A 14,635-nucleotide genomic window follows, 5' to 3' on the forward strand; every position below is an offset into this window, starting at 1 on the left:
CATCAGGTTTCTGTTCTGGGTCATGTATTAACAGCAGAACTTGAAGAATTTGCAATCTTGCTTGGTCACTGTGGAGTTCCACTACAGCAAATGCAAGTAGCTTAGCTTGCATTTACTCAGCCATATGGCGAAGTAGTAAAATTCTTAATTTTGGTGATGGAAATACCTTAGCCAGAAAGTAGGACAGATTTCAAATGCTAGGATTAGTACCTGATGCAGCAGGAAAATTTAACAGTAAGCAAAGAAAATGTTATGTATAAATCTTGAAAAAGTTAACATGAAATCCCCTGATGTCATCTTTACAGTAATTCTGTAACCAAGAGATGAATTTTATGGTACTAGAAGCTGACAGCTCTGCCTCAAGATGGACTAATACAGGTAGGTAAGCTATTTAATATTCTCCATTCAGCTCCACAGTGACCAATGAACATTGGATAGGCCATTAGGGATAAATCCATGCAATTCTTTTAAAAGTACTAGGGAATGAGCATTGAGCATCAGTTCCCATTCAACTTGTTCACAAGCATTTTATGCTAATATACTCTCCTAGTGCCAATGGTATCTTCCCTGTTCCTGTGCATGCTGTCTGTCAAGATTTCCTTATAGAATTCAAATAGATCTCCTGAGACACAGAGCATTCAGAAAACTAGATTGGTTCAGAGATACTAAGCATGAAAGTAGTTTAGGATAGCAATTGTCCTTATTTGAAGTTCTCTGAAAGCAAGTAATCCTTCTGGATATTTGCTTGCAAAGGGGAAAAGGAATTTTAACCACTTGTCCCAAGTGCATTTGAATGTTTAGGAGAAGAGGAAGGAACATCATGTATATTTTTAAAGACAGAGGACCACAAGTTTTTTCTATTGATATGAATTCTTGCATATTCATGTACAGACCAGAAAGTGGGACAAACACTAGGTACTCACATGCCTTACTTCTTCTCACATGCCTCTCTTCAAGAGAGACACCTCTTTAGTAGATTTGTCCCATTTTACAGCAGTAATAAATGCATATCCATTTTCCCCTGTGTGGTAATACTCATGAAAAGAAAGGAGAAAATGGTACATACTGTCAGTAAAATAAATTTGTTGTGTCGCCTGCAGGAAGTCCAGAATGCTATCTGCCTTTTCACCTATGTCTTTTAAGCCTGCTGCTTCTTCTTTGCTGCTTTTGTCAGGCTGGTATGTAAAATCCACACTGGTAGTTTTTGTTATTAAGCCAGCTGCTCTCTTTTTTTCTTTCTGTCGCTTCTTTTTCATTTTCCTCCTCTTGTTTTTGCTTATTTTGGGACCGTCTGTTTGCTGCAGCTGTAAATTATCTTGAACAACAGTCTCTTGCATTCCCAAATCTGTTTGTTGTCCATGGAAATTACTAGAGATTTGTGAACTGCTCTTTTGTTTCTTCCTTCGAATGCGCTTTCTCTTGGTTTGCCCTTGATATTCCTCTTCTGCGGATTCAAAAGAGACATGAGAGCTGTAAATAAGAAGATCTGTAATAAGCATTTTAGAACTGCATACAATGAAATATGACACCCTTCAAATTCTGGGATACCTGAGTGGCTCTAACCTTACTTTAACGCTCGCAATGTCTTTCAGTACTACAATGTCAAAGTCAACTTTTCTGAATGCATTAAAAAGACATGCTTTTTTCCCTTCTGCCTTCAATAAAGACTGTATTCTCCTTCATGCTACATACTTTACATCCCATTTATTTTCTTAAGGCAGATAATACAGTTCTATGCAGAGTGAGGTCAAAAGAATGCCCAGAGCAAAAACCAGTATGGGCAGACTGGGTGACATGACGTGAGAGAGCTTCCCAAAGAGTCCCACACCACCAGCTGGTAGACTTGACCAAGAACACAAGAAGAATGTACATAATTTACAATGAAAGATGACAGCGTTTATATTGATGATATCCATTCATGACAGTGCTGTGCTCTAAAAACACCAGGCATAAATTTCTGACTCATCTCTTTTCTCCTCCTTAAACATACTCCTCCTTTGGGATATCTTACTGCTAGCTCAGTTTTGGACATCAACTTTATAGGAAAAGCACGAAAGGCAACAGTGACCTTGGCAAGTAATCTCTAATCTCTTTAACAGCCTGCCTTGGTTCTGTTGTTCCCTTGCTACATTATCATTTTCTTACTACTTAATTCTTCAAAAGCCTGATGTCACAGGAAATAAGTCCCTCTTGCTCTTCAAGACAGCTTTTGTGCTTCTTTACTCAGATCTTAACCCTATATACAAAGCCCAAGTTTTAAAGTAATCTCTGACCCTGAACTGATTTTTCCTCTCACACACTCATTTCTGACAATTAGCCCCTCTAGCACTACCCAAGGAAGATTTGGCCAGAAGCAAAAAACTATCCTGCCTCTGAGTGCACTGCTGCTGAAGTCCATACTCGCGTCTATAATAATTGCTGTCTAACTAACTGGACTTCCCTCATTCATGATCTAACAAAATCCCCACATATTTAAACATCACGGATTGCAGAATTCCAGTTTTCTTTTATGTAGTGAGTTTGCATGCCAAGATTTTGGTCACAGGGGCTACAGTTGTGACTTCAGTGAAGAGTTGCTAGAAGCTTCCCCTATGTCCAGCAGAGCCAATGTCAGCCAGCTCCAAGATGGACCTGCTGTTGGCCAAGGCTGAGTCATCAGTGATGGCAGTAATGCCTCTGGGGTAACACAGTTTTCCATGTATATATATGTAATATATACTTAAAGAAGGGGGAAAAAGTTATTGTGCAGATGCAATTAAAACTGGAGAAGAGCAGAGTGAGAATATGTGAGTCAAACAACTCTGCAGAAACTGAGGTCAGTAGAAAAGGATGTTTCAGATGCCAGAGGAGATTTCCCTGCAGTCTGCGGTGAAGACCGCGGTGAAGCAGCTGTGCCCCTGCAGCCCATGGAGGTTCATGGTGGAGCACACATCCTCTTGTTGAGGACCCTCCACTTGAGGAAGTGCAAGCCTGAGGGAGGCTGTGACCTCACTGGAAGCCCACGCTGGAGCAGGCTCCTGGCAGCATCTGTGGTCCTGTGGTGACAGGAGCCCACACTGGAGCAGGTTTGCTGGCAGGAGTGTGACCCTACAGAGGACCCAAACCATGCCTGAAGGACTGCATGCTGTGGGAAAGGACTAACATTGGAGCAGTTCATGAAGAGCTGCAGTCCATGGGAAGGATTCATGCTGGAGGAGTGTCTTCCATGGGCTGGACCCCAGGCCAGAGAAGGAGAAGGACTCCTTTCCCTGAGGAGATGAAGAGTCTGAAACCCTCATTCCTCATCTCCCTGTGCTGCTGGTGGGGAGGATGTAGGGAATAAAGTTAAGCATGGGAAGACTGGGGAGAGAACAGAAGGTGCTTTTAAGATTTGATTTTACTTTTTCCTATCCTGCTCTAATTTTTATTGGTAATAAATTCAATTAGTTTCCCCAAGCTGAGTCTGTTTTGCCCATGACAGTAATCACTGACTGATCTCTCCCTGCCCTTATCTTGTGAATCTTTAGTAATATTTTCTATCTCCTGTCCAGCTGAAGACAGTAAGAGAATGGCTTTGGTGGGTGCATGGCATTCAGCCAAGGTGAAAACACCATATTCTAACGTTTTGCTCTAGAAAGTTAAGACATTAATCCTTCCCTCAACCCCTACCTGCATGCTTCTAAATTCCTTACAATGCCCTGAGACTAGTACTATTATTTATCTGCATTTACACCATTCTCTTAGGGTCAAAGCAACCTTGCTTGGCTAAGGCAGGAGAAACCTCTGAAACCTAATGCTTGTTTCAGAATTATATGCATAATCTCCTGAACTGTCTCAGACATTCTCAGCATGTTTGGCTTTCTCATCACTCCTCCCCCTAACCAGTCTTTGTCGCTATTTTCTCCATGGTTGGAGGCCCTCTCCTTAATTTCTGTTTCTTTTTCTGTCTTGAACTCTGTCATCTCTGAGCCACTTTCTCTTTAAATATCACTACAGACTTTTAGTTCTTTAGCTGTCAGATGACTCACTGCAAAGCAGTTTTCTATACTTTCAATGAAGAAGGCTGCATAAAAATAAATTTGCTGTATTGTAATTGAACACCACAGCACATTAAAGACACGCCAAACATCACCCTGGACCCACAGTGTGGAATGTTTCGCACCCATGGTATTTGAGCTAAATATCTTTATATGTGATTTGGACATATGGATGTGGGAAAAATAACGTCTGTGTCATCCTGAAGGCATAAAATATCAGAACTAAGGCAGATATGAATGGTGAAAGATGCTATAAACAAAACATCATGTTTCATCTTAAGATCTAATTTGGATTTTCATGGAAGTATTTGTGTTAAAATAGGTGAATTTCACTGCAAATATATATATATACATTGTTTTGCAAAATTTCTCAGCCCTCTGTTGACCTGAACAGCACTGTTTGCTAATAACACTACTTTAATCTATGCTCTCAGCAAAGCAGCCTAACTTGTTCTCCAAGCATCTGAGACCCCCAAATCTCAGTGATACCGCAGCATGGTGTGCAGCCAAGCACGCTTCCTTAGTTTGAGATCACTTGGAAAAAAAAAAAGGCAGAAGCCAGCGTGGGCTTAAGATAGCCAATGTTTTGAGTCAAATCCAAAAGTTTCCTTATCCTAAGTAGCTCAGGACAGCAGAAGGTCTGAAGAGACCATGGTGAAGCTGTCATAAGGCAGAATGAATATAGTCTTCTCATGTGTAGGTATTAAGATAAATGCCTGGCTGAAAGGAAGCCAGAACTATGCTGACTATCCTCCAACACAGGAGACAAATACAAGACTCTGACTAGTTCTCTTGAGGAGCTAGAGTGGCAGTCCTTTAGCAGTTTTGGTTATTCTTTGCCCTGTATTCTAGTATCTGTGTAGTATCTACTGTTCCGTGTGTGGGAGTTACCAGTGATTCAACATCAGGAACAAATACAATTAGATGCTTATGAATGCAAAGCAATGCACACAAAAGGGATTAATTTGAACAGCTCGCTGGTGGGGGTAAAGTGAGCTGTTATCAGCTCAGGAAAAACAAAAGCCATACCTGTGCCTCAGCATGGAAAGCTTAATGAAAACAGTTGCTCAGTTGGTATCAGTGATCACAACAGCTAACACCTTGTTTGCATACATAAGAAAAGAAATGGAAAATAACAGGAAAAATATTCCAGAGCTATTATATAAACCTATTGTACTGTTCAAGCTTGTAATGCTGTTTCTTAGCATAATTCCAGAACAGTAAGGTTTTGGCAGGCAAAAGGAGGACTCTCACAGAAGTTAGCGGAGAAAAAAACTCCAAAAAGATTTGTATGATTTGACTTGAAAGAGTAATAAAATAGACTTAATTTCTGCCTCCTCATGTGAAAACAAGGTGACATCTGAGCTGTTTCACAAGCTAATAGAAGAAAGTAAAACCTTTTTTTTTTTCCACTAATGGTACAGTTTCCCATGCACGTGGCATGGAGAGGAGCCAAGAGAACTGCTTGTTCATATAATCAGCAAGGCTACCTGATTATAGCAGCCATGCTAAAATATAAATGAAAGCTATACAAGAAACATACACCATAAAGTTTATGTCACAGCCCACACAATGACCTTAACAAATGACATATTCAGTGGGATTCGCCTCCCACAGCTTTAGCTGCCTGAAAATATTTAGTGCATACTTAGATCTATGCTCCCTCTGATAACCCAAAAGACACTTTCTTCTTCAGAAAGCAGTTTATCCCATCCCAAACCAGCAGGGATGGAAATGCAATCTGTAGGACATCATGTCTCTCTCCCCCCTTCCATTAACCACAAAGGAAATCAAGATGATGAGCTCTGACCAGATGCTTGCAACACCTGAGAAGAATCAGTCTCTTTTACAGGAAATATTGGTGCACAGGAAGGTGTTTCTTAACACAAGTCTGCTCATCAGATGATTTTTACTAATTAACAAAATCCACTGTTTTATAAAAAGCTCCAAACAAGACCCAACTTTTGAACTTTTCTCTAAATTTCAAGCCAGTATGGGAGGCCTGATAAAATTCCAATAGATACAAATTTTGTTCTAATAATTTTTCCCACTGACAGAAAAGATTTGTTATGTCAAAGCCAAGCAATTTTAAAAAAATGCACGGAATATACATTATGCAAGCAATCTCAGTATGTTGAGTAAGTACTTAAGCAACAATGATCGGAATAGCTTTTGAACCACACTAACTCTAGCCACAACTATAGCTACAGCTTGCTCTAATTCCACAAGAACTGATGATTTTTGTCCTGTTCCATATTGGTCTGTCACCTCTCTTCCTCGTAAGACCTACCTCTACTCCACAAGTTGCTTAATTGATCACATAATCCAATTATCCAGGAGCAATTGACTCTAACCTGTTTAGTCTGCACTTGGTGCTTCTTCAGACTGAGCAGTGTCTTCCAGATGGAATGCCCATATACATTTTCCAGTAACAATTTCATAGGCATTTCTGTCAGCCTTAGTAAGAACCCCTTCCTCAAGAACTGTTCAGAGTTCCTTTTTTTTTGGCATAGATTACTTTTGGGATGCAGTTTACCACACAGGTACACAGTCACACTACCCTGACTGATATGATATGATATGGAAGTAGGGATGAGCAGCCTCAGAATGTAAGTTAGCACTAAAAGAAAAAGTAATTTTCTAACAGCCTATCTTATCTTGTCTGAAAAATTTAAATGATTTCTCCATTCAAACTCATGTTTCTGTAACAGAACAGAGGTAGAAATACATAAAAAAGTGGACTTTAAATGAAATAAGAGGATTCTGTTTATACATACAGCTTACTGAACTGTGATAATGAAAAGTCAGCGCAGTCAGTTTCTATCTTCAAAGAAAAACACAAAACAATGAAAAATAGTAAAAAAATACTGATAGGAAGACATCCAATAAGCTAACTTTTATTGAGTTCTATTATATTAGGAAGTTACTTTGTATTCATCACCAGAGCAGCACAATGAGATTAAATACAAAGCTTAACACAGGCTAAGAGCAACACCTGACTTCCTCCTGTCCAGACTAACCATCAGCATGAACACACTGCTGGCAACTCCATGATGGAAAATGTAAGCTTCCTCGAGTTTATCTTTACTATTTCAGTTCCTTCAGACAATGACAGATGGAAACATTGCGAGACAGCATCCTATAACACAGTGAAAAATGGGAGGCTGATTGTCTGCAAGTCTAAGGGATACAAAGTTCCACAGTATGCAAAATGAAGTTTGCCTGTGAGAATAAGATGGGATTTTTGAATGCTATGGGTATTTTAAAATTGGGTCCCTGAATATTATAAGAACAAACTTTTAGAACAGGGGAAAAAAAAAGAGAAAAAAATATGTAAAGCATACTGAGGAAAACACAGTCAAAGAATATCCACTCAGCTTTAGGAATCCATATAATGTGCTCATCATTACTCAAGCATGGCAGCTGGCTCTCCTGCTCAACTCCCACAGTTGGCGGTGTGGATGCTGTTCATGGTAATTCATGGTAATTCTGTAATTCTGTTGGGTTTTGATTTTTGGCCAGTTTAAACCCTTTTCTTCCCCTTGACACTGGATGAATCTTCCATGGTGTACCATGCAGTCAAAGCAGAGGAGTTTAATTTTGGTTTAGGATCTTGTAAGGCAAAAACCGAATGTTATTTTTAGTGCCAATTAAGATATTTGTAGCTGCAATTTGACCAAGAGTGAAAAGCTGTGGCTGGTGAATGCAATAAAAATGGTTCATTAGAATAAAACCAATACCAGAAAGATCTCAGTGACACAAAATTATGTTACTACTTTTTCACTCTTTTTTGGGGAAACTGCTTCAAATAATTCAAAATCAGAGAAAGAAAATCCATTTAAAAACTTTAGAACTTCTATTAATGAGCAACACTTGTAATGTTCTAGAAAACTGCAAAAGACAGGAAGCTGTTTAGGATAGGGACTTTTATTTTTTCATTCATATTATGTTTGTGTACTGACAAATCAAGAATTCACAAAAAACTGGCAAATGTTGCATAAGTGCTGCCTACCACAAAGGAGTATTACCTCTTGGATTTTAAGCAAATCCAATTAATGCTAATGACAATAATCAGCTAAAGGCAGATACCACTTTCTGCATAAGTCTTCAATCATAAATTGTTGCATTACGCAGCAATAAATGTTCACCTGACGTATATACACATAAATTTCTCTTATTCATAAGTTAAGTCAAAGTAAGTCCTGCCATAGGACAAACTGTACTTGGTCACATTAAACAACTACCTACTTCTATATCATGTACCAAGCAGTAGCCATACACTGCATTCAAGAAAACATGAACTCTGGACTTACACAGAGGTACAATAATGGCTATTCTTTTGCACTTTTTACCTAAATAAAATTGCTATAATTTTGCTTTTTGATTGCTGCTGAGTGCAAAAAAGTTGTTTTCATGGTTATTCATTGTATTGTTATATGTTACTCCTGCTTGGTAACAGTCAGTTCTGAGCTCACCATTTTGCAGGTGAATTTTGACTGGTAATTTTTTCCGAAGTACATCACTTGACAACTATCTAAGATGTGCTTCATCTGTCACTTTCGACAAATCACTCAATGTGGGATTACACTGCACCCAGCTTTAGCCTTTGGTGCAGTCGATATCCATGCAGCCATCCCTGATGGTTTCTGCTATCACTTCATTCTTCTTACCTGACCATCTATTAAACACAAGTCTCCAGTTGTGGCCTCTGTTTTGAGTATGGCCGCACTCTCTTAATCTACTTATCTATTCTGGGGCTTCATCATTCCTGTTATGTCTATGTGCCACCTTTGGAGAGAGGCTTTATCAAAAGCTTGGTGGAAACTCAAGGAAATCACATCAGTTGTAGCATGATCCTTATCCAAGTATTTCCTATGTCTCCAAAATATTTGTATACTTCCTCTTCGCAAACCTTCTGTTGATCTGTCCCATTCAGATCACAGGTTATCAGGCATCCACAAATATTATTTTGCATCATAATTTGTGCTGAACTGCCTAAAAAACAACAGGATACCAGGCTTGCAGTTCCCTGGATGATTTAAGAACTGTTTTAAAAAACTGACTTCACACTATCTAACCTCAAAGTCTGACCACAAGGCAATTTGAAAAGCATGTAGCTATGCATCACTGTCAGTAATATGGGCAATTTTTCCCTTAAATTCTTTTAGAAAGCCTAGGTGAATAAAATTCGGTACTTGTGATTTTATTTTATAAATTTATTTTGTTGCACGACCATTAAATAACTTCAATTTCACATATCCTTTCAGAAAAGCCAAGAAGAAGTGCTGCATCATGGGATTCTCTATAGTATTTTTTTCCACAGCTAACACCAATGCAAAGGATTTATTTAACTTCTCTGAAACAGGCCTCTCTAAATACTCATTCTATACCAAGATCACTGGTTCAAAAGAATGGCAGACACATTGCTCCGGGTGCCTCAAAAGTAAGACCTATTCAGTTTTAGTTCTATATAACATTTGCTCGAACATTCCTTTGCCTGTCTCACCATATTCTTACATTTAAATATGTTTAATACATCATCTGGGTGCGAATTCAGTTTTTAAAAAGACACCTACTACTTTCTAACAACTTCCTTTAATCTGTTGTCTGGCTCTGCTGTCTTTCTCTTGCTTTTTCTCAAGCCTGTCATGACAGGTGGTGGGCACTGGCCTTGAATATCACATACGGCGTCCTTAAGTAGCTTCCATACCACCTGGTACAACTTCCTTCTCTTAGCTGACCTTTTTAAGGTTCTTTTTAGTAAGGATCTTTATTTTTGTGTAGTGTTCCTTCTTGAATTGTTGTGGATTGCTCTTTGTTTCCTGTTTTTCCAGCATGCTGAACCCAATGGTTGCTGTTGTGATGTGCCTCTTGTGAACCAAATTCTATGCAGGATAAAGTCAAGGGTGTCATTTCCCCTCACAGCTGCACTAACCAATGTCTTGGTTATTTTATTGACTGTGTCTAAAATCTGAAACTTTTCACAACATCCTCATGAGACACTAAGGGAGAAACTGAAGATGCCATTATTGTGCTCTCTGCTGCTTCTCTGATCTTTCAGCAGTGAGCATTCCCAATCCCAGCTGGATACATGATGAAACAGAGCCTAAGCCTGCTTTGCTTTTTCGTATGTACGCTCAGTCCACGCACACACACTGATCTAAGGCATCCAGGAGACATATGAAACTATTTTAATGCATAAATTAATTTTAGCAGTAATGCTTTGGGCCTTCTGTCACTTTATACAGAAAGCTGTACTTGATGAAGTCCCCAATATTTCTTAGATAGTAATATTTCTGATACAAATTCTGTATCATTCAATGACAGAATTTTTAAACAAAAGCAAATATTTTGACCTTTTAGTGATCCTTTAATGTTTTAAATTTCAAACTCTCTATCTTCAGTCATTTTGGCATTTTGGAGTGATGTGCAAACAGTCAGACTCAGTCACCATTATTTAGAGGCATTTACAGCACTTCCCAAATGGGCTCACTTGTGGTCCCCAAAACCACCAAGAATTATGTTGACTCAGTGAGGAAAATAAAGTAAAATCACAAAGCTGAGCATACTCACATAAAAGAAAAAACAGAGATTCAATGACAACCAGTAACTGTTTTGAAGGTTACTAAATCAGAAATGCTCAGCCACAAAGACTAATTGCTACTAAATAGAGAAATCTTCTTAGTCTTCGGCTAAATAAGATTAGATCTCTGCATTAGAACACATAGCACCACTATGAATGGCAGGGGGAGATTTGTAAGATTTGTATTAAAAAAAACTGGAAACATTTTAAATGCCCAACATTTCTATTTTAGATATTTGTTCTTTTAATTTCAGGACACAAACACATGTTCAGAGTTTTCTTCAAAGCCTTTTTTCCCAGAGATGGTTTTCAACCAATGGTTAATTTAAATAATCCAAAGCTCTCCCTTTGCTCATAACACCAGAAATTATAAGAAACATTGCAATCTTAAAATCCTGTGCAGCATTAAAAATGTTCTTTCCAAATATACCAGCTAAAACAGCACAAAATGTTTAGATGTTATTAAGGGTATAGGAACATAGACTGGAAAATGGGAAATACTGGAAAAACAGCTTATCTACTGGAAAACAGAAATGTAGTTTTTCCCTGTGACAGAACAGCATCTAAGAGCAGATGTAAACTAAAGTACAATCTTTAGCACAGAAGAGCTACATGAAAGTACAGAGACACACATAAAAGTACACTGCAAAATGAAGATACTCAGCAGCAACCCCCCAACTTATGTCAGTTATCACCTCAATATTTCAGTTTACACCTCAATTCCATTTTTTGCAATATTTTGTAGTATTTCTCAACTTTTTACAAAGCATCTAATAAACAATTATATTTAACCCTATATATGAAAGAGCTGCCACAACTGCAATTTATTACATGGTTCTTCCAGTAAGCCCTATTTCAAAACACTCTGGAAAAGTAAAGTCTGAAAGAATGCAGAACATCCATGTGTTTTATTTTTAACTATTTCCTTCATCCATTTATCTTTGGATCTTAAACTAGATTTGAATTAAATTTACTTACACAGTTTCCAAGCAGCTTTGTAAAAACAGGGATGTTTTAGGACAAGGTTTAAGCTTACTTTCATTAATCACATTCTAAATTAATTGTATATTGAAGCAGTAAGTAATAGTGATCTATGTTGAACTAATCATACATATAAACACGCAGGCAGGTATGCTGGAAAAAGGAGTGACACAGATGGAAAAATCCAAAACAGCTGTAATTTGGTAATCTGTCAGACTGTAATAGACGTGAACCTGGTGCCACAGTCCTCCCTGGTATGCAGGTTTGTTCTTGACATGCAGTCAAGAACCTGCTCAAACTCTTTTTTCCATACTGAATATTTTAAACCAACTTTTTAATAGGAAAGCTAGGTTTTATTGGAACAGACACTAAAACAGCTGATTTCTTTTCAGGGGGTGGAGAAAACTCAAAATAAGGAAAGTTGAAACAAAACTATATGTACATAACCTTATCTCCATCTTGCCCACTGCATCCTCATAAATCAATCCTCTTTTCTTAGGCTTGTTCTCAGTTCAGCACACCAGATACCAGAGCTGCAGAACAGTTTGCATAGTGCTCTCTGGGTCTCTAGGGAATGTCCCTCTGAAGCCTGGGTTCCCATTGTTCTCAGCAGATTTCTGCTCTCTACTGTACAGAGGGCTTATTCCTTGGCCATCATTCCTCTACACCTGTGTGTCGCTCACATTCTATAAAGTTATTCCCTCTCAGTGGGGGTCTCCTATCTCCTAAAGGCTCCATCCTGATTTCTGTACTAAGCAGCTACAGATTTTCAAAGACTAAAATATATATGACATAAACATCTGATTATTCATAATAATTTTTTAAAAAATCCACAAAACCCAGATGAAAGCCTCCATTACAAAAATAAATGTTTGCAAAGTGACTGAAATAATTTTGTCACATGTTCTCAACAAGAGATCGCACAGTATGCATATTCTACTTTCCTAGGTATTGAATCCATTGTACACCATCTTTACATTATTAAACCACCTATTTCTGGGCACAGTAGAATGTTACCAGGATAATATGGATCACTCTCTATCACTTCCAGGATTTCTTGCACTGCTTCCCAAAAGTAAAAAAAACCAAAACTTTAAATGGCAACAGGAACACAACTTGCCTATTCAGCTTACTAAAGTGTTATTTTTAGTTCCCCTTTAAGCTGTTGAAAAATAAGAGCTGCTCTGCAGCTCATTGAAGAATAGTATCATCCCTTGAAAATAAGAGAGACATTGTTACTCTTCTTCAGTTATATGACATAATCTGTGAAATAACTGTGATATGATAAAGGAAAATGTGTTCATCTGCCTTCACCTGACTCTGTATTTCGTACAAATTTTAAAATCTGTCATCTGCTTGCAGAACACAGTTTTTTCCATCACACACTGTACTCCCAATCCAGATTAGAGTGATGTGAATGCTTTTCATCTTTACTTGGTACACTGCCTACCACCTCTACAAATTTGGTTTAATTTTTCTCTCCAACATCACAGAACATTAGGCATCAATAGCCGTCAATCACAAACTACCCATAATATGCTATGGATATGCATACATCTTTTGTCTTTGATGTACTTAGATGTTCATTACTTGCTTTCATGAGCTGGCTGTTATGTACTACTATTAATTCAGTTATGATGCAAGTAAATTTCCTTGTTGGTGTAAAATGCCACTCCTTTGGGGCAGGAATAAAAAGGTTCTCCCAAAGAAAGCTTATCCTACCACAAGCATCTAACTTTAACCATAGATGTTGACTTTAAGGGAGGAAGTTCTTCCTGAATGAAATATGGAGCAGCAGGTAAGAAATATGTGAGAAGAGGAATAAATCTGGGTCTGGGAAGTTCCTCTCTAGGCTAAATGATATCACAGAATCACAGAATCCCCTGACTTGGAAGGGATCCACAAGGATCATCAAGTCCAACTCTTAAGTGACTGTCATATTTCACTTTTTCTCAAAACAGCTACTACATCACAGAAAATTTTCTGACACTAGGGGAATATTACCTTTTTATATTCAGACCCCGATTATATGCATCACACATAATTTTACGTAAACAAGAAAATGTAAAATAAAAGTTTCTTCATTTTACAGGACAAGTAAGAGACTTCTTGTAGGATTCAGACACAAGCGTGCCCCACATATTGGAAGTCCGACAGATAAAGATTCTGGATTTAGATGCAAGAAACATGGGCCCAAGAATAATTTTTCATTTTCCTTAAGCAGTTACAGTTTCCCTAATTTTAATTAATTACCAAACACAAAGTGAAAAAAAAAGTCTCATTGTAAATGCAAATGTTCTGCTGGAGTCACAGACTACAGCTTCATTTGGCCTTTTCCACCTTTAGAACACACACATTTTTACAGCTGAATAGACAATGCAGGCTAGTTAAGCAGGTAACAAATTTAAAGAGATCTGAGTGCTTCTGTAAGAAATATATATATTACATAATTGCTACTGTTTCTATCTGTGCAAACTATCCAACAGCTTTTACACTATACTACTATTACTCTCATGGCTGTATCACATGCTATACATGAAGCACAAGTTATTGCATGTGTATCAGCCTGAGTATATTCTGTGGAGTACAGGTCACCAAAATTGCCTCCTTGAAAAGTAATTTTATATTTTATAAAGACTCCTGGATGCAGCAGGTGAAATGATCAATAAATCTCAGGAATGGCTTTAGGTTCTCTGAAGACAAGGGCCAGAGCACGGACCTGGGAAAGCAGGACTGGGAATGGGGGTCCTCTGGATGGAGACAGCAGATGCCTGGCTCTGTCCTGGTGTTGGCTACTTCTCTGGCTGGGCAGCATTAAGGGAGACTACAGCTGGTATTTTATTACTCACTCACCCCCCCCACAAGGGGATACATGCTAATGAGGACTTCACACAAGATTCACTTTTGCCATTAAATTACACTGTAGCCAGTAGAGAGAACTTCCACTGTACTAACAAGAATGGTGACACAAAAAGTTGGCAGAAGATCACCAGAGAATAGGCTGCAAACAGCTCAAAATAATTCAGGGCTTTCCATTTACTTGGCTTTTAACTTA

General features: G+C 38.3%; 1 protein-coding gene across 1 annotated transcript in view; it reads right to left on the bottom strand.

Moving 5' to 3' along the window:
* Positions 1 to 14,635, bottom strand: part of ERICH1 (glutamate rich 1) — a 63,741-nt gene that overhangs the window by 6,849 nt on the left and 42,257 nt on the right. The window contains exon 4 of the mRNA XM_031063929.1: positions 1,067 to 1,444. Coding sequence (XP_030919789.1) covers positions 1,067 to 1,444 — 378 coding nt within the window. The remainder of the gene's footprint in view (positions 1 to 1,066; positions 1,445 to 14,635) is intronic.

This window comes from Geospiza fortis, unplaced genomic scaffold, assembly GCF_000277835.1.
Source record: "Geospiza fortis unplaced genomic scaffold, GeoFor_1.0 scaffold356, whole genome shotgun sequence".
Classification (NCBI taxonomy): domain Eukaryota; kingdom Metazoa; phylum Chordata; class Aves; order Passeriformes; family Thraupidae; genus Geospiza; species Geospiza fortis.